At 42.5% G+C, this 25929-nt stretch overlaps 2 protein-coding genes and 1 pseudogene across 2 annotated transcripts; 2 read left to right on the forward strand and 1 right to left on the reverse strand.

Moving 5' to 3' along the window:
* Positions 1-3823: 3823 nt before the first annotated feature.
* LOC129638813 (GTP-binding nuclear protein Ran-like) lies at positions 3824-5894 on the reverse strand. Its single transcript, XM_055563511.1, has 2 exons — positions 5718-5894; positions 3824-4418 (listed from the first exon to the last, which is right to left on the reverse strand). The coding sequence occupies exons 1-2, from the start codon at positions 5878-5880 to the stop codon at positions 3919-3921; spliced, it is 663 nt and encodes a 220-aa protein (XP_055419486.1). The 5' UTR covers positions 5881-5894; the 3' UTR covers positions 3824-3918.
* A 2570-nt stretch (positions 5895-8464) lies between these two features.
* On the forward strand, positions 8465-17827 carry LOC129640056 (E3 ubiquitin-protein ligase RNF168-like; annotated as a pseudogene).
* A 5262-nt stretch (positions 17828-23089) lies between these two features.
* LOC129638556 (transcription elongation factor A protein-like 8) lies at positions 23090-24303 on the forward strand. Its single transcript, XM_055563079.1, has 2 exons — positions 23090-23243; positions 23862-24303. The coding sequence occupies exon 2, from the start codon at positions 23901-23903 to the stop codon at positions 24252-24254; it is 354 nt and encodes a 117-aa protein (XP_055419054.1). The 5' UTR covers positions 23090-23243; positions 23862-23900; the 3' UTR covers positions 24255-24303.
* Positions 24304-25929: the final 1626 nt, after the last annotated feature.

A 25929-nucleotide genomic window follows, 5' to 3' on the forward strand; every position in this document is an offset into this window, starting at 1 on the left:
GTATAGAGCTGCTTTTTTGGCTGCCAAGAATATAATCAATCTGATTTCGGTATTGACCATCTGGTGATGTCCATGTGTAGAGTCTTCTCTTGTGTTGTTGGAATGAAGAGGAAAAGTTAAAATTTTACATAATTTCCTTCTCCTTCTGCCTCTGTAACTCAGCTTGCCCCTTGCAAATCTAGATTACATAGGTCACGCAGTCTCAGAAAGTGGGGACTTGCAATACTAGGAACTGGAGTTTATCTCACTCACCCTTGTCCTGCTCTTTGCAATTGCTCAGCACCTGCAAACCTGCTTAATCATGCCTGTCCAGGCGAGGCATCCCCCTCCCCATCTTGACTGTTGTTCCTTTGCATGCAAAGCCCCTTAGTTTAAACCAGTCTGTTAACAGCTAGTGTTGTCCACTACAGTCTGTCTATAAAAACTCTGTAATCTCTTTGTTCGGGGCTCAGAGCTTGGAGTGTTAACGCCTCTGTGCCCACTGGCATAATAAACCTGAGTTCTCCAACTCTCCGAGTGTGGTGCTTGGTTTTTCAAGTACTGGTTTCTGTAACAGGAGGAGGGTGTTTGCTATGACCAGTGTGTTCTCTTGGCAAAACTCTATTAGCTTTTGCCCTGCTTCATTCTGTACTCCAAGACCAAATTTGCCTGTTACTCCAGGTGTTTCTTGACTTCCTACTTTTGCATTCCAGTCCCCTATAATGAAAAGGACATCTTTTTTGGGTGTTAGTTCTAGAAGGTCTTGTAGGTCTTCATAGAATCATTCAACTTCAGCTTCTTCAGCATTACTGGTCGGGGCATAGGCTTGGATTACTGTGACATTGAACGTTTTGCCTTGAAAAAGAACAGAGATCATTCTGTTGTTTTTGAGATTGCATCCAAGTACTGCATTTCAGACTCTTTTGTTGACTGTGATGGCTACTCCATTTCTTCTAAGGGATTCTTGCCCACGGTAGTAGATATAATGGTCATCTGAGTTAAATTTACCCATTCCGGTCCATTTTAGTTTGCTGATTCCTAAAATGTTGATGTTCACTCTTTCCATCTCCTCCTGTTTGGCCACTTCCAATTTGCCTTGATTCATGGACCTGATATTCCAGGTTCCTATGCAATGTTGCTCTTTACAGCATTGTACTTTTACTTCCATCACCAGTCCCATCCACAGCTGGGTGTTGTTTTTGCTTTGGCTCCATCTCTTCATTCTTTCTGGAGTTATTTCTCCACTGATTTCCAGTAGCATATTGGGCACCTACCCACCTGGGGAGTTCATCTTTCAGTGTCCTATCTTTGCCTTTTCATACTGTTCATGGGGTTCTCAAGGCAAGAATACTGAAGTGGTTTGCCATTCCCTTCTCCAGTGGACCACATTTCGTCAGAACTCTCCACCATGACCCGTCCCTCTTGGGTGGCCCTACACGGCATGGCTCATAGTTTCATTGAGTTATACAAGGCTGTGGTCCATGTGATCAGATTGGTTAGTTTTATGTGATTGCAGTTTTCAGTCTGTCTGCCCTCTGATGGAGAAGGATAAGAGGCATATGGAAGCTTCCTGAAGGGAGAGACTGACTGAGGGGGCAACTGGGTCTTGTTCTAATGGGCAGGGCCATGCTCAGTAAATCTTGAATCCAATTTTCTGTTGATGGGTGGAGCTGTGTTCCCTCCCTCCTGTTTACCTGGGGCCAAACTATGGAGAAAGCGATGGCACCCCACTCCAGTACTCTTGCCTGGAAAATCCCATGGATGGAGGAGCCTGGTAGGCTGCAGTCCATGGGGTCGCTAAGAGTCGGACACGACTGAGCGACTTCACTTTCACTTTTTGCTTTCATGCATTGGAGAAGGAAATGGAAACCCACTCCAGTGTTCTTGCCTGGAGAATCCCAGGGACGGGGGAGCCTGTTGGGCTGCCATCTATGGGGTCGCACAGAGTCGGACACGACTGAAGCAACTTAGTTGTAGTAGTAGTAAACTATGGTAGAAGTAATGAAAGATAATGGTGACCTCCTTCAAAAGATCCCATGCATGTACTACTATATTCACTGCCCCTAACCCTGCATCAGGCTACCACTGACCCACGCCTCTGCTGGAGATTCCTGGACACTCCCAGGCACGTCTGGGTCAGTCTCTTGTGGAGTCACTGCTCCTTTCTCCTGGGTCCTGGTGCACACAAGGTTCTGTTTGTGCCCTCCAAGAGTCTATTTTCCAGTCCTGTGTAAGTTCTGGCAGCTCTATGGTGGGGTTAATGGTGACCTCCTCCAAGAGGGCTTATGCCATACCCAAGTCTGCTGCACCCAGAGCCCCTGTCCACTGCTGACCTGTACCATACCTCCACAGGGGATGCTCAAACACAGTTCTGTCTCAGTCTCTATGGGGTCCCTGAGTCCTGGTGCATACAAGGTTTGTTTGAGTCCTCTGAGCATTTATGGTGGGAATGGGGTTTGATTCTAAGCATGAATTCACCCCTCCTGCCATCTTGCTTGGGCTGCTGTACCCCAACATTTATTTAAATGGCACTGAAGTCCCACCTCATGCCATACACTCTGGGCAGGTTTCCTCGTTCACTCCTCAGGACAGCTCTGTGACAGAGGCACCATGAGTCCCAGCCACAGATGCCCAAGATCATGGTGACAGAGCGTGGGTCACCTCTGCAGGTAAGTGTCAGGATGGGATGAGGTCCCATCCCTTACCCTCCCTGAGGACACGGAGCAGGCTCCCTTTCAGAAGATGGGCTTCCATTTCTCCAGGGCTGGAGAAATGGTCATACACCCCTCCCATTGTGGTCCCTCAGTACTCAGTCACCTATCCATCTGGATGAGGAAGATAACATGCCAGGTGGCATCATATCCATCTCTATTTTTGTTCTTTTTTTAATGAAAAGGAGTATATTTGGAAAGAGTAAACTAGGAAACTGATTATGATGATAGCAATTCTATTTGGAAAATTTTTGTGTTGAAGCAGTTCCATCTGCTGTTGACTACTCCAAACTTACATCACGTACACTGATTTATCTCTTCCCTTATTAATGTTTGCTAATGTACAGTGTGGACTCTACAGAGGGTCCCTACCAGAGAACACATGCTAACCCCCATTACCCTCCAGGCTACACATGCTGCCCATTCTTTCTCTTACACACTCTGTCATCCCCTGCTGGGACACTGAACATTACTGCTCAGGCTGCCCACACCAGGATCCAAGGTCCCATACTCCCATCAGTCACCTCTTTCCTGCCCTTTGCCTGACCACCAACTGCTGCTGCCACTTGGTGTTTCATGTTGTGCAGGCCCAGCGTATATTTTTTACAGCCTTCTTTTACACTTATCAGTGTTTTCTGACAGAATTAGTTTCATTCTGTACATATATTCATAGGCTGAACTTTAATTTTTGGTAGTTGTTTGAATAAACTCGTTTGTAAGAAAATTGAAAGTAGCGATTTGTTAGTGCCACCTGGTGTCAGATGCCTGAACTGTAGCCTGAACATTTCAAGACAGAAAGGTGGGAGGGAGGGCCTGTGGCAAAGAGCCACAGCAAACAGCTTTTTTTTGTTTGTTTTTGTTTTTGTTTTTTTAGATATTTCAAATACAACTTTATTCTGATTCTAAACGAAAAGGAATGGGAATGACAGTAACAAACAAGATTCCACCTCTCAATATTGTCATGTGACTATAGCAGTCTTATATTTGAAATGCAAGGAGGAAACAACTGTGTTCCAAAACACCTAAATATGGAGGTCCAAAAAATGAAGGTATTTTTTTTAAACTGCCACATTCACTCCAAAGCTCATCCATCTCCTTCAGCATCCAAAGATGAAGCACATGTTCTGCTTAGCTATGTAATAAAGTGGCAAACACGCTGCAGCACTGACGTCACAGGACAGTTGCCTATAAAACTCGACTTCTGAAGCTGGGCCCCAGCTTCACTTTCTCACAGGTCATCATCTTCATCCGGGAGAGCAGTTGTCTGAGCAACCTCTAAATCGTGCTCGTACTGTGCTGCCAAGGCTGGGTCCATGACCACCTCTGGCGGGGCAAGAGCAGGCATGGCGACAAACTCCAAGTTAGGGTCTCCAATCAGTTTCCTAGCAAGCCAGAGGAAGGGCTTTTCAAAGCTGTAGTTACTTTTGGCAGAAATGTCATAGTACTGAAGATTCTTCTTTTGGTGGAAGACAATTGAATTTGCCTTAACCTTTCTGTCCTTAATATCCACTTTGTTGCCACACAACACAATTGGGATGTTCTCACACACTTGTACCAGATCTGTATGCCAGTTAGGCACATTCCTGTAAGTAACTCTTGATGTTACGTCAAACATTATAATGGCACACTGAGCTTGTATATAATAACCATCTCTCAGTCCACCAAATATCTCCTGACCAGCTGTATCCCATACATTGAACTTAATAGGTCCTCTGTTGGTATGGAACACTGCCAGGAGCCAACGTGAGGAACTCCGCCCATGGCAAAGGTCATGAGGGAGGAGGCTCGGCATACGCAAAGGAGGGATCGAGCCTCAGGAGTCCCCCTGGAAATTCTCGAGCATCTACCCCCAAAACCAGAGTCTGCCTACTTTACTACTTTGTGCTCTTACCTACACCTCTGACTTTACGGGGGGCTGTCCCCCACCACCTCTTTCAGAGAAGGAGTTAACTTAGAGCTCCAGTTAATAAAAATTCCTGGGCGTGACAAGAGTGTTTCAACCTACAAACGCCTCTGAGGGTTCTCTAGCCTGCCTGACAGGCTTGTCCAGCCACATGTGATTGTTCACAGCCTGCCAACCGTGAGAGGCACGAGATGCTTTAAACCTTCTAAAAACAGGTTCTTTAGAGAAGTTAGAAAACTATTAGTATAAGTATAGTGGGCTGATTACAAATTGTATTGGTGAAGGGTTTTTCATTTGTTGAGCCAATGTTTGCTGCTAAGTCTCCACATCCCCTGCCCTTATACACATTAATGAATATATAGAAGAAATAAGTATTAACCTTTGATATTAATCACATTAGACCTTAGGCTAAGCAAATTCTTTCCTTAATTAAAACCCACTACACCCTCACCCTATAGGAATGTAACTTTATCTGGTACCTGCGGAAGGTGGCGTCTGTTTTAAGAATAATCACCCCTGGAGAACTAAGTGTTCTGGTTGACTGACCGCTGTCACAAGGAGAGGGTCATAAATTGTCAGCAGGCCCCCTGGCCAGAAGATGATGTAACACCCCTAAGACCTCTGTATACATTTGTATGAAGCACCTGACTTTAATAAAAGTCAGGACTGCTGACCCCGCGTGACTTTTGTATAAAATCTCAGTGTATAAAAACAGACCCTGGAAAAATAAAAAATGGGATCAGTTCCTCGAAAGACTGGTGTCCTCATGTCATTCTTTCTCTCAACCTCTGGCTGAGTTCCCATCTGGATTGCAGAGGCCCACCAAGCTTACTAATTTTGCCTGGGCTTCTGAGATCCAACCGGAGGCGCCTCAGTGTCTCCTCTCCCATGGGAGAACGGAAGGATGCCTGTGGCCTACTTAAGTGGTCCAAACTTCTTGTCTCGAAGTTTTATTGGTTTTCCGCATAAACCAAGTTACTCAGCCTCTTTCCTCCACTAAATTTTCTCACTGAGCTATCCTTATTCTATTACTCTTTATATCTCTAATTAATATTTAATTAAATCCAGTGTATTCGCCAATGCCATCTCTCCTTTGAATTTCCCTGGATCCACCGGGGCTGGACCCTGGCAGAACACAAGAGGATGGACCTCAACACCCAAGGTAGCTACATACTTCTTCTCAAATTCACCAGTCAGATGGCACTTCACGAATTTAGTTTTTCCAGTACCACCATCACCAACCAAAACAAGTTTGAACTTAACTTGGGGTTCTCTTTGGGCAGCCATCACGATGTTACTTCCAGAAGAGTCTCTGCGCACGTCTGACTGAGCAGCAAAGAGCTTTCTGGAAGTCTGGGTATAAAGGGGGGAATCCCTTGGATACAGCTATATTGATGACATCTTTCTGGACATTGCATATACATAAAATCATATGCTATGTGGTTTTTTGCATATTTGGCTTCTTTCACTTGGCATACTGTTTTCAACATTTATCTATCTTATGGCATATATCAGTACTTCATTCCTTTTTATTTTCCAATAGTATACAATATTTTATTTACACATTCTTTAGTTGGTGGACATTTGGGTTGTTTCCACTTTTGGCTCTTGTGAATAACAATGCTATATACATTTGTGTGCAAGTTTTTATGTAAATATATGTCATCATTTCTCTTGGTTTTGTACCTAGGAGTGCAATTGCTGTGTCATATGATAACTCTCTGTTTAGCCGTTTGAGGAACTGTCACACTGTTTTCATGACCCTGATGGTCTTGAGTACAGGCTGTTTTTTACTTTACTTGTGATTAGGCAGTTTGTTAGATTATTTGTGGTTATCAGTTTTGAGGAAAAATACCACAGAGTTGAAGTGCCCCGCTTATCACCTCATATCTGAGAGGACATGGTACCCACATGACATCACTGAGTCACTGGATATATGACCTGCTTCACTGGGTTAACGTGCTGTTTGTCCAGTTTCTCTGATGTACAGTAACTTTTTCCATTTGCCTTCTCTATCCTTCAGAAGTCAGTCACTAAGTCCTCTCTGCCCTCAGAGGTAGAAGCCAGAATTATGGTTTACTTCATGGAGGCAATAAGGCTTCCCCAATGGCTCAGTAGTAAAGAATCTACCTATAATACAGGAGACGATGGTTCGATCCCTGTGTTGGGAAGATCCCCTGGAGGAGGAAAAGGCAACCCATTCCAGTATTCTTGCTTGGAGAATCCCAAGGACCAAGGAGCCTGGCAGGCTATAGTCCATGGGGTCACAAAGAATTGGACATGACTGAGCACACATGCAGGCACACTTCATGGAGGCAATGGTATTTACATATATTATTTGAAATTATTTGATAAAGATGTTTATTCTCAACACCATTTCTTTATTAATTCAGACATTTGTTGATATCAATATGGATTCGTGTATACTTTTTGTAGGTTGGGTTTAATTTTTCTTATTTAATGGATACATCCCCAAAGAAAGTCAAGCATCAAAATTTCTACAGTCCAGTAAAAGAATTTTGACTTAACAGGAAACTGCAAAAGAGGTCCATATCCCTACCAGTATATTGTCCAAATATGGTATATCGCACAATTCTTTCAAACAATATATTTTCATGGCAGAGTTTGGAATAACAATATAATTTCAGACAAGTTTATTTCCTACTTGCTAAGTTCTTGAGAAAGAAATAAATGGATAAAACACAGGTTATTGAAGTGAATAAAAATTATTGGTAACTTGCACTTAACATATTTGAAAAATCAATTTCATTGAAGTAAAATAATGAGATATGTCTGAGAAAAAATGTGCTTCATTTGAAAGCCAGTTGTTGAAAGCACAGCCTTCACGTTATCTAACTTTTACTCCATGGAATGTATTTTACAGCTTGAGCTTTTGGATAACTGGCTGTCCTGTAATGTGATTCCCCATCTGTAGTCAAGTAATTGAATTCTCAACTACAGAAAGGAAGTTCTCTTCTCTCTCTCTTTTTATAAAAAAAAATTATTTGGCCACATGGGGTCTTAGTTGCTGTATGTGGGATCTCTTTTAGTCGCAGCATGTGGGATCTATTTCCCTGATCAGGGATTGAACCCTAGCCCCCTGCATTAGGAGCAGAGTCTTAGCCACTGGACCACCAGGCAAGTCCTGCAAGCCTCTTCTCTTGAGAAAATAACCTTATTTGCCTGTATTTGAAAAATCCTTTCAACATTCTGGATCTATTGTATAAGTGTGACAAATAAGTGGTTGTTGAGTTGGCAAGTGTAATTTCAGTGAAAGCACAGGGGAACACAGCCCCTTTAGATGAGGGAAGGGAGGTACAGGAAGATGTGAATTAAGTGTGCAGAATTCTTGATAGAACTTCGGTGTGAGAGAGAATCTATGGAAAGAGGACAGTAACAAGAAATGTGGAGAGGGAGCTAGGGCTTAAAGCGTGTTTTAGAATCATCAAATAGAAACTTGAGCTGGTTGAAATCTTAATGTGCATTGGTCCTCAGTTATTCGCTTCAGTTTGCTCTTTGCGATCCTATGGACTGTAGCCCACCAGGCTCCTCTGTCCAAGGGATTCTTGTCCAAGGCAAGAATACCAGATTGCCGTGCCCTGCTCCAGGGGATCATCCCGAGCCAGGGATCTAACTCATATCTCTTACGTCTCCTGCTTTGGCAGGCGGGTTCTTTATCACTAGTGCTACCTGGGAAACCTGGAATCTTAAAAGAAAGGGAGCCATGTCTTCTTAGAGTTAACAACTGAATTTTCCACACCCATTTTCCTACATTTTCATTCCCTGTTGCCATTCTAGAGAAGCCTAAAATTTAACCAAAGAGATCATATAAACTTTTGTCTTAATACCTGTTAACTAGATGAATAGATGGATGGATGCAGAATGTGTCAAACACGCGTTGGGTATTCACGGATTTTTATGCTCCAGTGCAGAGCTCTTCCTGCAGACGACAGAACCTGTGGTGTTGGATGACTGCGAGGATGTAGCTTGTCAAGACTGCAAATGATGGTTACAACATAGGAGACATTCCAGGTGTAGAGAACAGGGCTGCGCACCGCGGTTGCCGTAGAAACCTGACGTCATTGCGGAGACCGTGACATTTTAATACAGACAGAGGCTGCCTGGTGAGGAAAGTAGGTTTCACCTTCAGGTGTTTGGAACTGAGTTGGGAGAGTAAGTTCCTGTGGTGGGGGCTGGCTCACCCTGGGGTGTGGGGAGACAAATGGATGGACACCCAAGTCACCTCTTTCCTGCTCTGGGGTTCAGTGCCCCACTGTCTCACTGGTAAAGGGTCCCGCCTGGCCCCAGTGAGTGCAGTGTCCTGGAGCAGGGTCGTAGGAGGTGAGACAGGTAGCAACTCTTTCTGCGCCTCAGCTTTCCCCTCTGTAAAATGGGGGTAAGAATGTGTTACCTACAATATCTCTGTGAACATTCAATGATAACACATGAATAAACCCATGGTTCTGTGGTTATTGTGGGATCATGAATGTCTGCATGAATTCAGACCACTTCTTATTCCTTTTCCACTTTGTTCTTTGGGGACAAACGAGAAAAGGAGAAGAAAAGGGCCTTGGGAGAAACCCATTATATCATGTGCTGGATGTGTCTCCCTGTGCCACCCTCATGCTGGTGGCCTTGCTCATATCAGGTGTCTGAAGGAGACAGCTTCTGAGGATCAGTGTCCTGATGGCTTATGGAGCTTCTACTCAAGGTTCAAGGGCAGCAGTCCTCAGGAGACCCCAGCACTTATATTTTTTGGTTTTCCTACACTGATACTGGTTCCCATGGAAGTTTCTGCTGATGGGTTTTGCTTTGGTAAGTTGTATTCTCTGTATTCACCTGTCTCTTTAATTTTGGAGACAGAAATTTGACTTGTGGCCTCACCTCTCTGATCTGAGAAGAGCTATTTTTTTTCTAGTTTGACTTTGTATTTATTAGGATGGAGTGCTGACTTTGAAGCTCCGTACATGTCAGACTAGAATTGGACATCTATATATATTTTTTATTTATCTATTTTGTTGCATGTGTCAATAGCTCTTTTTTTTTTTTTTATTGTTGAGTAGTAATCCAGTATATGAAAGGGTTATTCGCTCAGTCGTGTCTGACTCATTGCGACACCCTGGACTGCAGCCCATCAGGCTCCTTCCTCCATGAGATTTTCAATGCAACAATACTGGAGTGGGTTGCCATTTCCTTCTTCAAGTGATCTTCCTGACCCAGAGATTAAACCCGGGTCTCCTGCTTTGCAGGCAGATTCTCTACTGTCTGAGCCACCCATCCAGTATATCCGTATGCCACAATTTGCTTTATTCATTCACCTCTTGAGGGACATTTGAGGTGTTTCCAAGTGGATTTCTTCTAAATAAAGCTGCTATGAACATTGGTGTGTAAATCTTGGCACGGACATATGCTTTCTTCCTCTAGAATACATACCAGTGCAACAGCTGGATCATATGGTAGATGTAAGATTAACCTTGTAGGATATGCACAAACTGTTTTCCAAGGTGGTGACACCATTTTCATCACCACCATTAGTGTGTGAGAGTTCCATGCCCCACAGTCGCGCCAAAACTTGATTTGGTCATTCTTTTTCTTCGTGAACATTCCTTGTCGGGTGTAGTGGTAGCTAATTGTAGTTTTCAATTATATTTCCACAATGATGATAATGATGAGCATAGTTTCATGTGCTTCTTTGCCATTTCTATGTCTTCTTTGATGAAGTAGCTCTTGAAATCTTTTGTCAGTTTATCTATGAGTGTGTCTGTTTTCTTCCTATTGACTTTTGATTCTTTTTTCTGTATAGAAGTCCTTTATCAGATATATAATTTATGAATATTTTCTTCCAATCAGTGGCTTGTCTTTGTGGAGGATGAGGTTTTCCATTTGTTTTTAACAGTCTCACCTTGTGGTTACAGGAAATAAGGTCTCCTTCAGGGCACTAATGAAAGCTTACAGATCATTTATGCGGTACTCGAGCTGGGAATTCCAATTTCTGAGCTCACCCTTTTCTTTCTCCATTTTGTCTAGTGACATTAGGGGCAATCAGGCAATCTTCTTATATTTGTTATCTTGCAAAAATGTTTGAAAGTATTATAAACACAGTCACCCACATACTTTCTTCTTTTAAGTGTCTGCAGTGGTGACATTTAGGTTATATCCATTCACAGATCACAGCATGGACTATCAGGGCTCTTTTTACTACTGGAAATGTAGTCCATAGCACCTTTAAATATGATCAGATTCGAGAGCCAATTCCAGAAACCTCCCCTTGCCCCCAGGCCAGTTCAGAAAACTCAACCTTAAATTTCTCTTCCTTTAAAACCACTGTTGGTACCAAAATCTGTATTAGTCAGAAACAGAACCAATAGCCTATTATAGAGGGGGGAGTAGACTGACTTCAGGAATTGTTTCAGGTCATTATAGAAGCTGAGAAGTCCCACAGTCTATGGTCAGCAAGCCCTGGGCCCAAGAGAGCTGATGGTGTAAGTTCCAGTCCAAAAGCCAACAGGCTCAAGACCCAAGAAGAGCCCATTTTTCATTTAGTCTGAGTGCAGGAACAAGCTGCCAATATGCTTTACTTCATGCACCCATTCAAATGTTAATCTCATCCAGAAAAACCCCTTTAGACACACAGAATAATGTTTAACCAAATGTGTATGCACTCTGTGGCCCCATCAGGTTGACACATGAAATTAACCATCACATCCTCCAATTTATTTGCATAAGAAGCTATGTTTTTTGTTCTGTGGCGTTTGCATTCTAGAGTCTGCTGTGCTCAGTCATGTCTGATTCTTTGCGACCCCATGGACTGTAGCCTCCTCTGTCCATGAAATTTTCCAGGTAAAAATACTGGAGTGGGTTGCCATTTCCTCCTCCAGGGGATCTTCCCGACCTAGGGATCAAACCCGTGTCTCCTGTGCTTCCTGCATTGCAGTTGAGTTCTTTACCCACTAAACTATCAGTCTGCTGACTCTATCCCTATTGTTTTATGTTGTTCTGTCTCCTCCCCCTTTAGATTGGTGATTTAAATTCAGAGGCTATATCCAATTCATATTTTTGGCAAGCATACCTCAGATGTGGTGGTGTTTACTCCATAGCCTTCTTCCAGGAGGCTCATTGTGTCTAGTTGTCTCTCCAGTTGTGACACTAAGGTTAATCACTGGTTTCATGTGTTGTCAGCCTGCTACTGCCATTGTAACATTTCCCATGTGTTTTTCACCTGAGGTTTGTGGCCTCCAAATATCATTGCCAAATCTGCATTTCATTTAAGGTTGCAAAATTTTGTATGCATTTGTTAGTTGGAATTCCTTTATAAAAGGAATTTCCTAATCAACTATTAGGTTGCATGGGAGGATAGGATGAATGTTTAATTCTTTTACAATTTTTTCACTCTTCAGAACAGCAGGTTGTTTCTTTAGGATCCTCCAAAGGTGAGCAAAAAGTTGGTTTCTGTGGGCTTTTTTTCCCATTAGAATGGCGTTATGAGCTCTAGATTTTTCTATATCTGATGTGCTTTAAATATATTGTAGTCATTATTTTACTTGACATTCTAATTGTTCTGTCTTTAGCCTGTGTGAGCTCCTTCTGATTGACTTTTGTGCCTTGATTGTGTTTTCTTGTATGAGAGTTTGGTCCAGATTCATCTGGTACAATCCCTACGCAAACCTGGAATCAGACATTTTTTCCAAGGAAGCCTGGTTCTTTGTAGGGCTTCCCTTGTGGCTCAGGGGTAAAGAATCCACCTGCCAAGCAGGAGACGTGGGTTTGATCCCTGAGTCAGGAAGATCCCCTGGAGGAGGAAATGACAACCCACTCCAGTATTCTTGCCTGGGAAATCCCATGGACAGAGGAGCCTGGTGGACTATAGACCATGAGGTTGCAAAGAGTCAGACACGACTAGGCGACTGAGCATGCACTAGTGTTGCTCACTGCTGCTTTAATTAGATTCTGATATGTTGTGTTTTCGTTAACATTATCCTCATCAAATTCTGCCATTTTTAATCTGTATTTCTATCTGGGCTGAAGATTTGTTTACCAGCCTAAAATAGAATAAATTTCATGAATGTTCCATGTTCATCTAAAAAGTCTGTTGTCTAAGACCCTTCACAGTTCAATATGTTCATCTGTCAGATCTACTCTTGAGACTGTGTAGTTTAAGTCTTTTCTGCAATGAGTAAATATTTTTCTACTTGACTATTTTGGATTAAGGGAAGTATGTTAGAATCATCTATTATTAGTGCATTTCTTCCTCTGTCCCTTGCATGTACTGTAGTTTTGGCTCTGTGAATAGTTTTGCTGTGTGATTGGGTATATAAGTATTAATATTTCATATCTTCCTTCTGAATTTTAAACCTTTAACAATAACAACTATGCTATTGTCTTTTGCCACTCAACTACCTTACCTAAGATTAATCCCAACTCTTATACATAACAACATATATTTTTTAAAGTTTTGTTTTGATTTGGACCATTTTAAAAGTCTTTATTGAATTTGTTACTATATTGCTTCTGTTTTATGTTTTGGTTTTTTGGCCACAAGGCATGTGGGATCTTAGCTCTGCCACCAGGGATCAAACCTATAACCTGTGCATTGGTAGGTGAAGTTTTGACCACTAGACCATACCCTGGATTTTTGATTCTTAATACACATCTTTATACTTGTATTACATGCATATATATCCCTATATGAAACATGCTATTATTTTTATTAATGTTTTATCTGTAGTTGCCTGGCTATAATCTCTGTATGGGCTTATGTGCAGGTATAATTTTTTTTTAATTTAAATTTATTTATTTTAATTGGAGGCTAATTACTTTACAATATTTTATTGGTTTTGCCATACATCAACATGAATCTGCCACGGGTGTAAGGTTTAAGTGGGTATAATTTTGAACATTTCCTCAATTCCTTCTTAAAAGGGATTTCCAAGAGAAAATTTAATGACATATGATTTCATTGTAACCTTGGAATTTAGAAATTTATTCCAATCCCCTTGCACATGAGGCTCCACTTTAGTCATGCTTGTGAAGGAAAGAAGAGGGTATTGATATAAACTACTCCCTGAGATGCATAGAAAGCCATATCCTCAGAAGATGTTTTGGTGAGTACATAGAACAAGGAGTATTTACCCATTTTGAGAAGATTTTCTCAAAGAAGGTGTCCTGAAACAATTTCTCCTACTACAAGAATAGACTTGCAAGGAAGCCACTTTTCTTGGTTACACATAGGATGCTTTTATTAGAATGCAGAGAGATATGCATTGCAGTCCTAGTCCTTTCTGACTGTCCTGGTACACCAGTGCAGGATGGACAGGTCTGTGCAGTGCTGGGGTTCATGAATAGGAAGCCCACTTGCCTTGTGTGAAATCTAAGGCACATTCTACAATATCACCTTTATAAGGAACAAAGTTGATGTATTATTCTCTTTATTTTTCATATTTCTTAGCTGGTTTAGAGTCAAGATGTGAAGGAGTGTATTTTCAGGGCCTCTTAAAAACACAACCATCTTGGAGCACAACCATAGGAATAGTTTGGAAACCAGTGAGACAGAAAAGAGGAGAAGAGCTATGGATCTGTTTGTAGACCCACTCCTGAGGGGAGAGCAAACGTGCTCCATAAGGGCAGCTTGCTTCAAGAACTGGCAAGCGAGAGGCCCTGGGCTAGGCAACCTATTTGTTTTCTCCAACCTCACTAATCAGGGAAGTGGTTCTCCAGATAGAGGAGTGAGTGTATAGAGAGGCCGCATGGGTTTGGTCATGCCTGTTCATCCCCATGGAAGAAAATATCAGGAATGGAGGATAAGAATTCCCCAAGAAAAACCAATGTATGGTTCAAATGACTTAGGTTTCTGCCTATTAAATGTTTTAGTTTTGCTTCCCTGAAATCACTCTTAGATTCTTTCACTGACATTTTTCTGTATGTTTCTAGATCATTCAGTCACGTGACCAGAGAGTTTATTTCTTTGCAGATGGCTAACTGCTTAGCTTTTTCTAAAACCAGCTTGAACATCAGGAAGTTCACGGTTCATGTATTGCTGAAGCCTGGCTTGGAGAATTTTGAGCATTACTAGCATATGAGATGAGTACAATTGTGCGGTACTTTGAGCATTCTTTGGCATTGCCTTTCTTTGGGATTGGAATTAAAACTGACCTTTTCCAGTCCTGTGGCCACTGTTGAGTTTTCCAAATTTGCTGGCATATTGAGTGCAGCACTTTCACAGTATCATCTTTCAGGATTTGAAATAGCTCAACTGGAATTCCATCACCTCCACTAGCTTTGTTCGTAGTGATGCTTCCTAAGGCCCACTTGACTTCACATTCCAGGATGTCTGGCTCTAGGTCAGTGATCACACCATCGTGATTATCTGGGTCGTGAAGATCTTTTTTGTACAGTTCTTCTGTGTATTCTTGCCACCTGTTCTTAATATCTTCTGCTTCTGTTAGGTCCATACCATTTCTGTCCTTTATCGAGCCCATCTTTGCATGAAATGTTCCCTTGGTATCTCTGATTTTCTTGAAGAGCTCTCTAGATCTCAAGCCTCTTGATGAAAGTGAAAGTGGAGAGTAAAAAAGTTGGCTCAAAGTTCAACATTCAGAAAACGAAGCTCATAGCATCTGGTCCCATCACTTCATGGCAAATAGATGGGGAAACAGTGGAAACAGTGTCAGACTTTGTTTTTTGGGGCTCCAAAATCACTGCAGATGGTGACTGCAGCCATGAAATTAAAAGATGCTTACTCCTTGGAAGGAAAGTTATGACGAACCTAGATAGCGTATTCAAAAGCAGAGGCATTACTTTGCCAACAAAGGTTCGTCTAGTCAAGGCTATGGTTTTTCCTGTGGTCATGTATGGATGTGAGAGTTGGACTGTGAAGAAGGCTGAGCGCCAAAGAATTGATGCTTTTGAACTGTGGTGTTGGAGAAGACTCTTGAGAGTCCCTTGGACTGCAAGGAGATCCAACGAGTCCATTCTGAAGGAGATCAGCCCTGGGATTTCTTTGGAAGGAATGATGCTGAAGCTGAAACTCCAGTACTTTGGCCACCTCATGCAAAGAGTTGACTCATTGGAAAAGCCTCTGATGCTGGGAGGGATTGGGGGCAGGAGGAGAAGGGGACAACAGAGGATGAGATGGCTGGATGGCATCACTGACTCAATGGACGTGAGTCTGAGTGAACTCCGGGGTTTGGTGATGGACAGGGAGGCCTGGCGTGCTGCGATTCATGGGGTCATGAAGAGTCGGACACGACTGAGCGACTGAACAAAACTAAACAACTTATAGCATATTAGAAAGGCTGTACCCAGAGATACCATCCCTTCCTTGTTGGAATGCCAGTGCCACATCTGTCTGGAAATCCTCATTGAGCCTGTGACACTGCCTTGCAACCACACGCTCTGTAAAGCATGCTTCAAATCGACTGTGGAGAAGGCAAATTTGTGCCGTCCTTTCTGTCGCCGCCAGGTCTCTTCGTGGACTCGGTACCACACCCGAAGAAATTCTCTTGTCAAGTAAAATTTATCTAGATATGGGTATATACATACATGTGTGTCCTTTGATCTGGATAGTTATGAAATCTTATAATATTTTTAATATATTGTACAAATACTTTACATGGAATTTAAAACTAAAAATATTAAATATTAACAAAGAACAGTGAAAAAAAATATGGAACTGTGGGAGATAATTCAAAAACACTATCCAGAGGAATCCCAGCTTAGAGTCTCTGGGCAACAATCAGAGGAAATCATTGATGACTGTCTCCCTGTTCGTCTCTTAAGTCAACCTGGGGAGTTAAGAAGAGAATATGAAAAGGAGAGAAGCAAGGAGGAGGCAGAGCGATGAGCCATTCAGGAGGGAGAAAACAAAGCCAGTGAAGAATACATACAGAGATTACTGGCAGAGGAGGAAGAAGAGGAAAAAAGACAGGCAGAAAAAAGGCACAGAGAGATGGAAGAACAACTGAAAAGAGATGAAGCGCTGGCAAGAAGGCTAAGCCTTAATATTAGCAATGTCTGTGAGGAACGTGTCTCAGCTCTCCTCTCGTATTCCAAAAAATCTAATCCAGCCACAACGGAGTCACAAAGGAAAAGGCAGAGCAAACGAAAAAACACTGGCTATATTCAGAAGTATTTGTCACCGAGTTCTCAACTTGAGTCAGCATCATAGTCTGAAGTTGTAGAAGAAGACAGGAAAACTCCAGGTCCAAGGAAATTGACAGTGGTGATGGGAAGAACCCTACATGGCAAGACACAGAAATTGAGGAAGATGTGCCAGCACTTTCTCCTCAAATATGCCTTGCAGTTCAAAAGCAAGATGCAGAAGCTTCAGTGGAGTCACCTAGACCTCAGTTATGTGCCAGTGGTGGAGAATGGTACCTTGAAGGAAAAGTGAAATCAAAACAAAGCAGTCATGAAAGTGAGTTATGTGTCATCAGTCGTGAAGAGCCTAAAGCTGGAGTTTCCTCTTCTGGAGAAACTGCAGTTAAGCCTTATGGCGAAACAGAGAGTGGATGTACAGTGTCAGATGTACACAGACACTGAAAAATAACACAGTTGTGACAGAAAATGAGGAGTCTCCCCTACTGACCAATAAGGACATCTCCAGAGCAAAAAACCAGGAATCTTTGTCTGAAGCAGTCAGCGATCCATGCTATTCTACAAAAAGAAGGAAAATGTTCCTCAAAGCTTCCTCCAACCAAGAGTAAATAAGTCCACTTCACCCCAAAACTGATAGATTTGGAACGTCTATTTTTTGCGAGAGATAAACAAGAAGAACAGGGTTATTAGCATTGGTTATTAGCATTGCAGCTTCAGCTTGGAACGTCTATTTTTTGCGAGACATAAACAGGAAGAACAGGGTTATTAGCATAGGTTATTAGCATTGCAGCTTCAGAAAGAGGTGAATCAAGAACAAATGAGGCCAACCTGGATAAAAGGATCCCCAGATGAATATCAGTTACGTGCTACGTCTTCACTTCCAGGCAAATTACTAAATGGACAGAGGAAGAATGCCAAAGAGAGAAGCTTCCAAAGACAAACTGATTTAGAGCATCCAGCACCTCACAGAGCCTCAAAAAGTTGGCAACCTTCTTCTAAGTTCCAGTTGGGACACTGTTCAGTTAATGCAAGAAAGTACCAAGTTCTACTGTAGATACTTGTACATAAAATGACTCATTCCCTACAGCTTGGTAAGTCAAAGAAAAGTATTTTTCAGATGTTTCACAGATACACAAAGTAATGCTTGGGTAAGATGAGTGTTTACAACCTAGTAAAGCTGGATTGTGAAGCTCTATCATAGATTCTGTATAAATTTTTCATTAGTGCTGCTCTGTGGGCACACTCATTGTCCCTAATTAAAGGACTGTGTGATTACAGAGGCAGAGTATACAGATGTGTTTCTGCCAAACCCAGTTGTAAGCAAGAATTCCACTCCTTTCATTTTTTTAATAACTGTGATGGACTAAGTTTAAGTTGACGGTCCTTATGGATGTAAAAATGCCTTGTCAACTCCCAAGAAATCTTAATGTCCATGCATTTCCCCCCAAGATGCATATTTTAGTGCCTTTGAGCACTTTTTTGTCCTGACTAGTAATCAGAGCAACATTATCATATACCGAGTAACTAAGGAAGCCAGGCAGAGTTTAAAATCTGTTTTCTTGCAACTTTCCCCTTACATTTGCAGAGCACTTGACATGTATCTTCCACAACACTAATTTCCATCTCTAGTTTAATTGCTTTCAGTGTTACAGTATTTTCTTTGACTTCAAATGGGTTAAATCGTGGTGTCAGAAAAATCAGACTTTTCTGGAAAATGATGATTTAGCTGAGAGAAAGGAGAGCTGGTGCAAAAGGAGTTAATCTTGGCTTGAGACTGAGTGGGATAGACTGAGAATTTGGAAGTACTGGAACTGAGTGGATGATAGACAACTGGGTCTAGGATGGAGTAGCAGGTGGAGTTTGGCAATATATTCTTTCTTGTCTTTTCTTTGCTAAATGACACAGAAAGCATGTGCGTTTTACTGCTTTTCACACCATACTATGTAAGCTGCTCTTCCAAAACACAAAATGGGAATGTACTGTAGCAGAGTTGTGTCGTAGTATCCTGTGTTATAGAACCTGACTAAACATGTTTCCTTACGTTGTCATTGGTATTGATACTGACTCTTATTTGTATTTATGCACAAAAATGGAAAGGATGATACTTGGATTTTGCCCTGTCTTACCCCTGAAAGTTAAATCAGAGAGCAGCAATTTCACCTGTGAAATTTAACTTAGAGACTGTTAAACTTTTATTTCATTCATATGAAAAACTTGGAGCAAAAAAACCCAACAGTTTTAACAGCATTTCTGCTGATGTCTAGTTTGCCATCCTTTTAAGGTAATGATACAATACAATGTCCTAGAGAATAATACTAGCTCAAATTTGTCAGTGATTTTATACATAATTATGCTTTTTGCCTCCAAATTTCATAACTGACATTCTGTAATTTTGCATACTTGATGACATATACTTCAATATTGATTGGGTGATAATGGGCAGAATTCTGAAGGAAATTTAAACTTTAATTTCCCCTTTCTCTTAAATGATTGTCCCCTGAGTGATGATTGTGCTGAAATGAAGTGTAGTTAGAAACTAACCAGATTTGTCTAAAATAGACTAAAATCTCTCTTCTCATCAAACCAATATTTTTTAAGACCTGTTTTGCTTTACATTTTAAGGACTCTTTGAATTAAAGTTTTGTAATTACATCTTCCTGGAGTAGTCCATTACCAAAATGGATATAAAATAGTGTAATGTATTTAGGATTTACATATATAGCCACTTATTTGTCAAGCCACTTATTTGTAAAGTTTCCTGACTAACATCTTTTTTAAGGTAAATTTTAATTTTTCAGTTACTCTTTCTGATGCTCCTACCATAAATGCATTTTTGTGATAAACTAGTAAATGTTTTGTGTCAGTCATTAGTATATACTGATGCATTTCCTCCCATTTTTATGGAAGGGATATGACAGTGTTTAATTTCTCAGGGAGTACTAAAACTGTGCAGAGCTTGAGAATCTGGAAATGAAAATAATTGATTAAAAGAAAAAGAAGAGAAGGAGAGAGAGAGATGTCACATAGGCAAGAAGGCCATGTGAAGATGGAGGAGGAGATTGGGGCCCTGCTGCCACAAACCAAGGAGCTCCAGGAGCATTCAGACCTGAGAAGAGGCAAGAATGGATACTACCCCAGAGCATTTGGAAGAAGCACGGTCATGCGCAACACATTGATTTTGGGCTTTATGTCTCCAGAATTATGAGAGAATACATTTTTTACATTTCAGAAAACATAGTTTGTGGAGTTTTGTTACGCAGTCTTCAGGAGCTAATATGCTCACTAACAGCATCCCCAAATGTTCTTGTAAATAATCAACACACTGCATTCTATATTTTTCATGCCTACTGTGAGAGAAATTGCAATAAAGATTTATAAGTAGAAATAAATATAGATAACGTTTCTCATTACCAAGGTTTATAAAATGTATTGTCACTTTCAGAGCTCACAGCATCTCTGTGAGGTAGTCATTGTTACTAATTCCCATTTTGTAATAGGAAAATAAAAAAGGATAACTGAGGGACAGGGAGAAGAACTTGGGGGAGAGGGAAGAGGTTACCCAAGAAAAACATAAAAAGTACAAAAGAGGCGGAAGTGTGTGTTGTTGTTTAGTCGCTCAGTCGTGTCCGACTCTTTCGTGACCTTGCGGAATGTAGCCCGTCAGGCTCCTCTTCCCATGGGATTTCCCAGCCAAGAATGCTGGAGTGCCATTTTCTTCTCCAGTGTCACCTCTATAGAACCCCATTAATTTAAAACGAGGAGGAAGGGCTCACTGGAGTCATCAGAAATTCCTGAGAGGAGCTGGGCCTGGGATAGTGGGCAGGACCTAAGGGGGCTAGATGGAAAGGAGGGGATGGGGAGTCCATCCTGACTGGAGTGAAGAGTGGGGGTGCCAGGTGAGCAGACAGGGCTCAGAGGTAACTGATGGGACACTCCAGGGATTTGAGGAAATCCGGGTGTAGGACTGATTGGGGAAGGACCATAGTTGCTTCCATGGGACACTACACAGCCCCTTTATACACTGATATGGTGTACAACATTGGTAAGGAGTAAAGTGCCCCGTGTCTGTCACTGGTCTACAGGGCAGAAAAGGACCAGGTCCACTGACAGTAGGGAAGCTGAGCTGATGCCAAGTTCCCAGAGCCTCCTTTAAAGTAGGAAGCAGGCATAAAGCAGAAGGATTCATGACTAAGGGGTCCCCCACACCTCCTGGAGACCATAACACTCTCTTTAGTTTCTCTCTGACCCCAGGTCCTATGGACTCCATCTGCCAGTGAGGTCCTGTCTGCCTCCTGGGGTCACATTCCTAACCAGAACACTCTGTCCACCCGTTAGCTCTCCCCACGTTCTGGTCTGTTCCATCTCTGCAGTGTCCCTGAGATCACTCAGGCTTTTCTCCTCCTTCGTTGCCTCAACCCCTTTCATCAGCTCGGTGAGGTGCATCCCAACACTGTGCTTTCCTTCACACCTATTATGATTTATTCCTTATAATATTTCTCTGAAGAGTTCAATGATTTATACTCAGAAGTTATATAGCTAAGAGATAACCAAGTGTAATACAAAGATTGATCTGAAGTCTTCACAGTGAAGCCCATACACAATCTCTTATTTCAAGGAAATAGGAGAAATGAACAAAAACAACACAAGGCTCCTTTGACTTCAGAATCTCAATAAAAAATAGCCTCAACAGTTAGTGACATTGTAGGTGTTAACATATCATGTAAAACAGATCTTGTGCCAATATTAAAATTAAGAGCCAGGCTTTTGTATAGATGCCATTTATTATAAACAGTAAAATATATGTAATGTCTCAATTATAAAACATTCAGCAATATGTGAACCGTGAACTTACTGATGTTCAAGCTGGTTTTAGAAAAGGCAGAGGGACCAGAGATCAAATTGCCAACATCCGCTGGATCGTGGAAAACGCAAGAGAGTTCCAGAAAAACATCTATTTCTGCTTTATTGACTATGCCAAAGCCTTTGACTGTGTGGATCACAATAAACTGTGGGAAATTCTGAAAGAGATGCAAATACCAGATCACCTGACCTGCCTCTTGAGAAATTTGTATGCAAGTCAGGAAGCAACAGTTAGACCTGGACATGGAACAACAGACTGGTTCCAAATAGGAAAAGGAGTATGTCAAGGCTGTATATTGTCACCCTGTTTACTTAACTTATATGCAGAGTACATCATGAGAAACGCTAGACTGGAAGAAACAAGCTGGAATCAAGATTGCTGGGAGAAATATCAATAACCTCAGATATGCAGATGACACCACCCTTATGGCAGAAAGTGAAGAGGAACTCCAAAGCCTCTTGATGAAAGTGAAAGTGGAGAGTGAAAAAGTTGGCTTAAAGCTCAACATTCAGAAAACAAAGATCATGGCATCCGGTCCCATCACTTCATGGGAAATAGATGGGGAAACAGTGGAAACAGTGTCAGACTTTATTTTTCTGGGCTCCAGAATCACTGCAGATGGTGACTGCAGCCATGAAATTAAAAGACACTTCTTGGAAGGAAAGTTATGACGAACCTAGATAGCATATTCAAAAGCAGAGGCATTACTTTGCCAACAAAGGTCCGTCTAGACAAGGCTATGGTTTTTCCTGTGGTCATGTATGGATGTGAGAGTTGGACTGTGAAGAAGGCTGAGGGCCAAAGAATTGATGCTTTTGAACTGTGGTGTTGGAGAAGACTCTTGAGAGTCCCTTGGACTGCAAGGAGATCCAACGAGTCCATTCTGAAGGAGATCAGCCCTGGAATTTCTTTGGAAGGAATGATGCTGAAGCTGAAACTCCAGTACTTTGGCCACCTCATGCGAAGAGTTGACTCATTGGAAAAGACTCTGATGCTGGGAGGGATTGAGGGCAGGAGGAGAAGGGGACGACAGAGGATGAGATGGCTGGATGGCATCACTGACTCGATGGACGTGAGTCTCAGTGAACTCTGGGGGTTGGTGTTGGACAGGGAGGCCTGGCGTGCTGCGATTCATGGGGTCGCAAAGAGTCGGACACGACTGAGCGACTGATCTGATCTGATCTGAAAGTGTCTCTAACATAAGCTGCTTTAATATTTCGAGGTGAAAAAGTTTCAGAACATCACAGTGGAAAGAATCCAACACTGATAAACTCTAGTGATCAAAGACATTCTCTTTTAGTTTATTTAAAACAATTCATAATTACAGAGGGAATGTCCCAGTTGTGTATAGTAGGAAACAAACCACTTTTCCAGACCAAAAGGCACTCACGTAGCTAATTGAGGATCCCCAGAGAGACACAGAAACAATTTAGAAACAACTTGAGTCGCTCACTCCCTGCCTGAAGGGAACCGGTGTGCACCGGGGAGGGAGGGCGGGGTTGCCTTATAAGGATCGCGAGGATGAGGACGTGGGGAAACTTTAGACGAACAAGGCCTAGAATCGTTAAAGGGGCCCGTGATTCAGGTACTGACCTCCTCACCAAGCAGTCTTGTCGGTCTGCAGGACTCTTGGTCTTTGGGGAGCGACCCAAACCGACTGAGGGAAGAGGGAGGAAAATTCCCTGGATCCCTGCAGGTCAGTGTAAAGGTGCAGTTGCCTCCTGTTCCTGGGGGTGGGGGTGGGGTGTGAGTGCGGATGACACCGAAGCCCATCCCGGGGTCACTGCAGCCTCTCCCCATCCGGATGAAGCGCCAGAGGCCTGTGCAGAGCCTGCAGCGGAAATGGGGCGGGGGAGGGGGGAGACTGGAGAGACGTGGAAGGGGGAGGGGAGGCCAGAGACTGGACCAGCCGGTCTCAGGTGAGAGGTAGGAGGTTGGAATGGCTTGGGAAAGCCTAAAAGGGCGGGAGTGTTGGAGATCGGAGGCGAGGGAGGGGTTAATTGCTTCCGCGCTACTCGCTGCTCCCTGCTCCTGTTTCGGTGCTAGGAGAGGCCTGTAGCAGGGCCTGCTGGGAAATGGTGGGCTGGAGCGGGAGGAGAGAAGATGGAGCTGGAGCGGGAGGGGGAGGGTGAGGAGGGGGAGAGAGGGGCGGAGCCAGGGGAGTTCAGAGCCTGAGGATCTAGCCTTTTCTAGTTGGAAAACTTCAGACAGTTAAGAGACCTAAATGAGAAGAAGCCAGTCTCTATGGAAACCCATACTCTAGCTGCTGGTTCATTTGCCTGGCATCTAGTTGTTTTGTTCCTTTGTTTTCCAGGGTTAATTTATTCAAAAAGGAAATCGAAAAATACTCAACATGCAAAAGTCTTGTGGAGAAAATGAAAGAAAACCACAGAACATGCCAAAGGCTGAGGAAGACCGCCCTTTGGAAGCTGTACCACAGGAGGCAGAAGGAAATCCTCAACCTTCTGAAGAAGGTGTAAGCCAGGAAGCAGAAGGAAACCTTAGAGGAGGGCTGATTCAGCCTGGTCAGGGATATAAGGAGGACTCTCCTGTTAGGCATTTGGACCCTGAAGAAATGATAAGAGGAGCAGATGAGTTGGAAAGGCTTAGGGAAGAGATAAGAAGAGTAAGAAACAAGTTTGTGATGATGCATTGGAAGCAAAGACATTCACGCAGCCGTCCTTATCCCGTGTGCTTTAGGCCTTGAATTCTTTTTTTGTCCGATATTAAAATCTTGCCCCAGCTTTCTGTTAGCATTTTCTGATGTATCTGTGACTTTTGCTTTATTTTTAATCATCTGGTGAAGTTTTGTTTTAGGTATAGTTTCCTTGTTTTCAGCATCTGCATTTTGACACATTCTCTAGGTCTATTTTTCGATTGGGAAATTTCACACATATGCATGAAAATATGTTCATTTCATATTGTAAAGTAAAACATAACAGGTTACAAAGCAGCATATTTAGTACCAGCTCACATATGTAGGAGAAAGTCTCAAATTGTGTGTGTGCGCGCGTGTGTATACATACATGCATATATCAGAAATCTAACTGTGCTTGTTTCTGTGTGCTGTTTTTTTTTTTTTTTTGCTTATATGTATTTTTTAATGAACACATCACACACACAAAGAGAATTAAAGTTTTTTTATTAATTAAGAGTGAATCAAATAATTTGCAACCAGCTTATAAGGGCAATGGGGGCACTTAAAATCTTGATGAAAGAACTATTGAAAAAATGTAAACCTCAAAATACCTCTGGATCTCTTAGCCAGAGGAATAAAACTGGCAATTATTGCAGATACACTTGCTTAAGACTTGATCTTTTCATGGGAAAACACTTGTCTCACAGGGCTGCTGTGGGGAAGAAATGAGGTGACTGAGCTGTACTTGGTGGGCTCTTGTTCCCACCTATACATACAGAACCCCAACCCATTGCAGAACATCAGTTTTGAGGGAGGGTCCTAGTGTGACTCAACCTGTGCTCAGGAACAAGTCCAATAGGCAGGGAAGTGGGGGCTTCCATGCCAGGCCTCTGCCGTTGAGCCCCACCCCTGGTTTCCCTGAGTCCTGCCATGCCTGCTGGGCACTGGAGTCCTCCAGTGCCAAAACCCCACTGAGTTTCCTGGTGTCCCCAGTGGGTTGAACCCCCACTCTTCTAAATCTCTGCTTTATAATGATGCTTAACACAGTGGGAGGACTTCCCAGGTGGCTGAGTGGTAAAGAATCCACCTCCGATGCAGGAGACGCAGGTTCGATCCCTGGGTCCCTGAGTCGGAAAGATCCCCTGGAGAAGGAAATGGCAACCCACTGCAGTATTCTTGCCTGAAAAGTCCTATGGACAGAGGAGCCTGGCGGGTTATAGTCCAGGGGGTCGCAAAGAGTCAGACATGACTTAGAGACTAAAAAACAACAACAACCAGTGGGGGGCTGTTCCAGGATTGCATGGGCCACAATGTGATGCAGAATTCTTAGCAATAGTCCCATCCAATTTCAACCACAGGATACCTCATCCATAGGAATCAGACATGATGAGTCCATTTTAGGAATTGGACTAGCGTTCAAATTTGAGTAAAAGATGCTACTCTATAGTCAGAGTTGCTGCTTTAAGTCTAAAAACTGAAGTTTTGTCTTCTTTGTGGGATGATCTCTCCCTGAAGGCTCCTGGCAGGCCTGTCCTACTGGTTCAGAAGACTCAGAATATGTGTAAATTGCAAAAAGGAACACAGAAAACAGATCTAAGGGAACAGTTCCCTTCATCCCATCCCCAATCGATAATGTGGGGAAAAAGAAAACTTGAAAGGTAAAAACTTTATAAATACACTTAAAGTAGAATGGCTACTATATAAATATTAGAAATTATATTTTCCCTACAGAACAAAGAGTATC

Source organism: Bubalus kerabau, chromosome X (genome assembly GCF_029407905.1).
Source record: "Bubalus kerabau isolate K-KA32 ecotype Philippines breed swamp buffalo chromosome X, PCC_UOA_SB_1v2, whole genome shotgun sequence".
Taxonomy (NCBI): Eukaryota; Metazoa; Chordata; class Mammalia; order Artiodactyla; family Bovidae; genus Bubalus; species Bubalus kerabau.

Excerpts from the sequence above, each read along its gene's own strand:
- LOC129638813 (XM_055563511.1), bottom strand. The coding sequence starts at position 5,880 with ATGGCTGCCCAAAGAGAACCCCAAGTTAAGTTCAAACTTGTTTTGGTT. Across the intron at positions 4,419-5,717 it reads TCCTCTTGTGTTCTGCCAGG|TGTTCCATACCAACAGAGGA; the intron begins GTCCAGCCCCGG and ends GGCTCCTGGCAG.
- LOC129638556 (XM_055563079.1), top strand. The coding sequence starts at position 23,901 with ATGCAAAAGTCTTGTGGAGAAAATGAAAGAAAACCACAGAACATGCCA.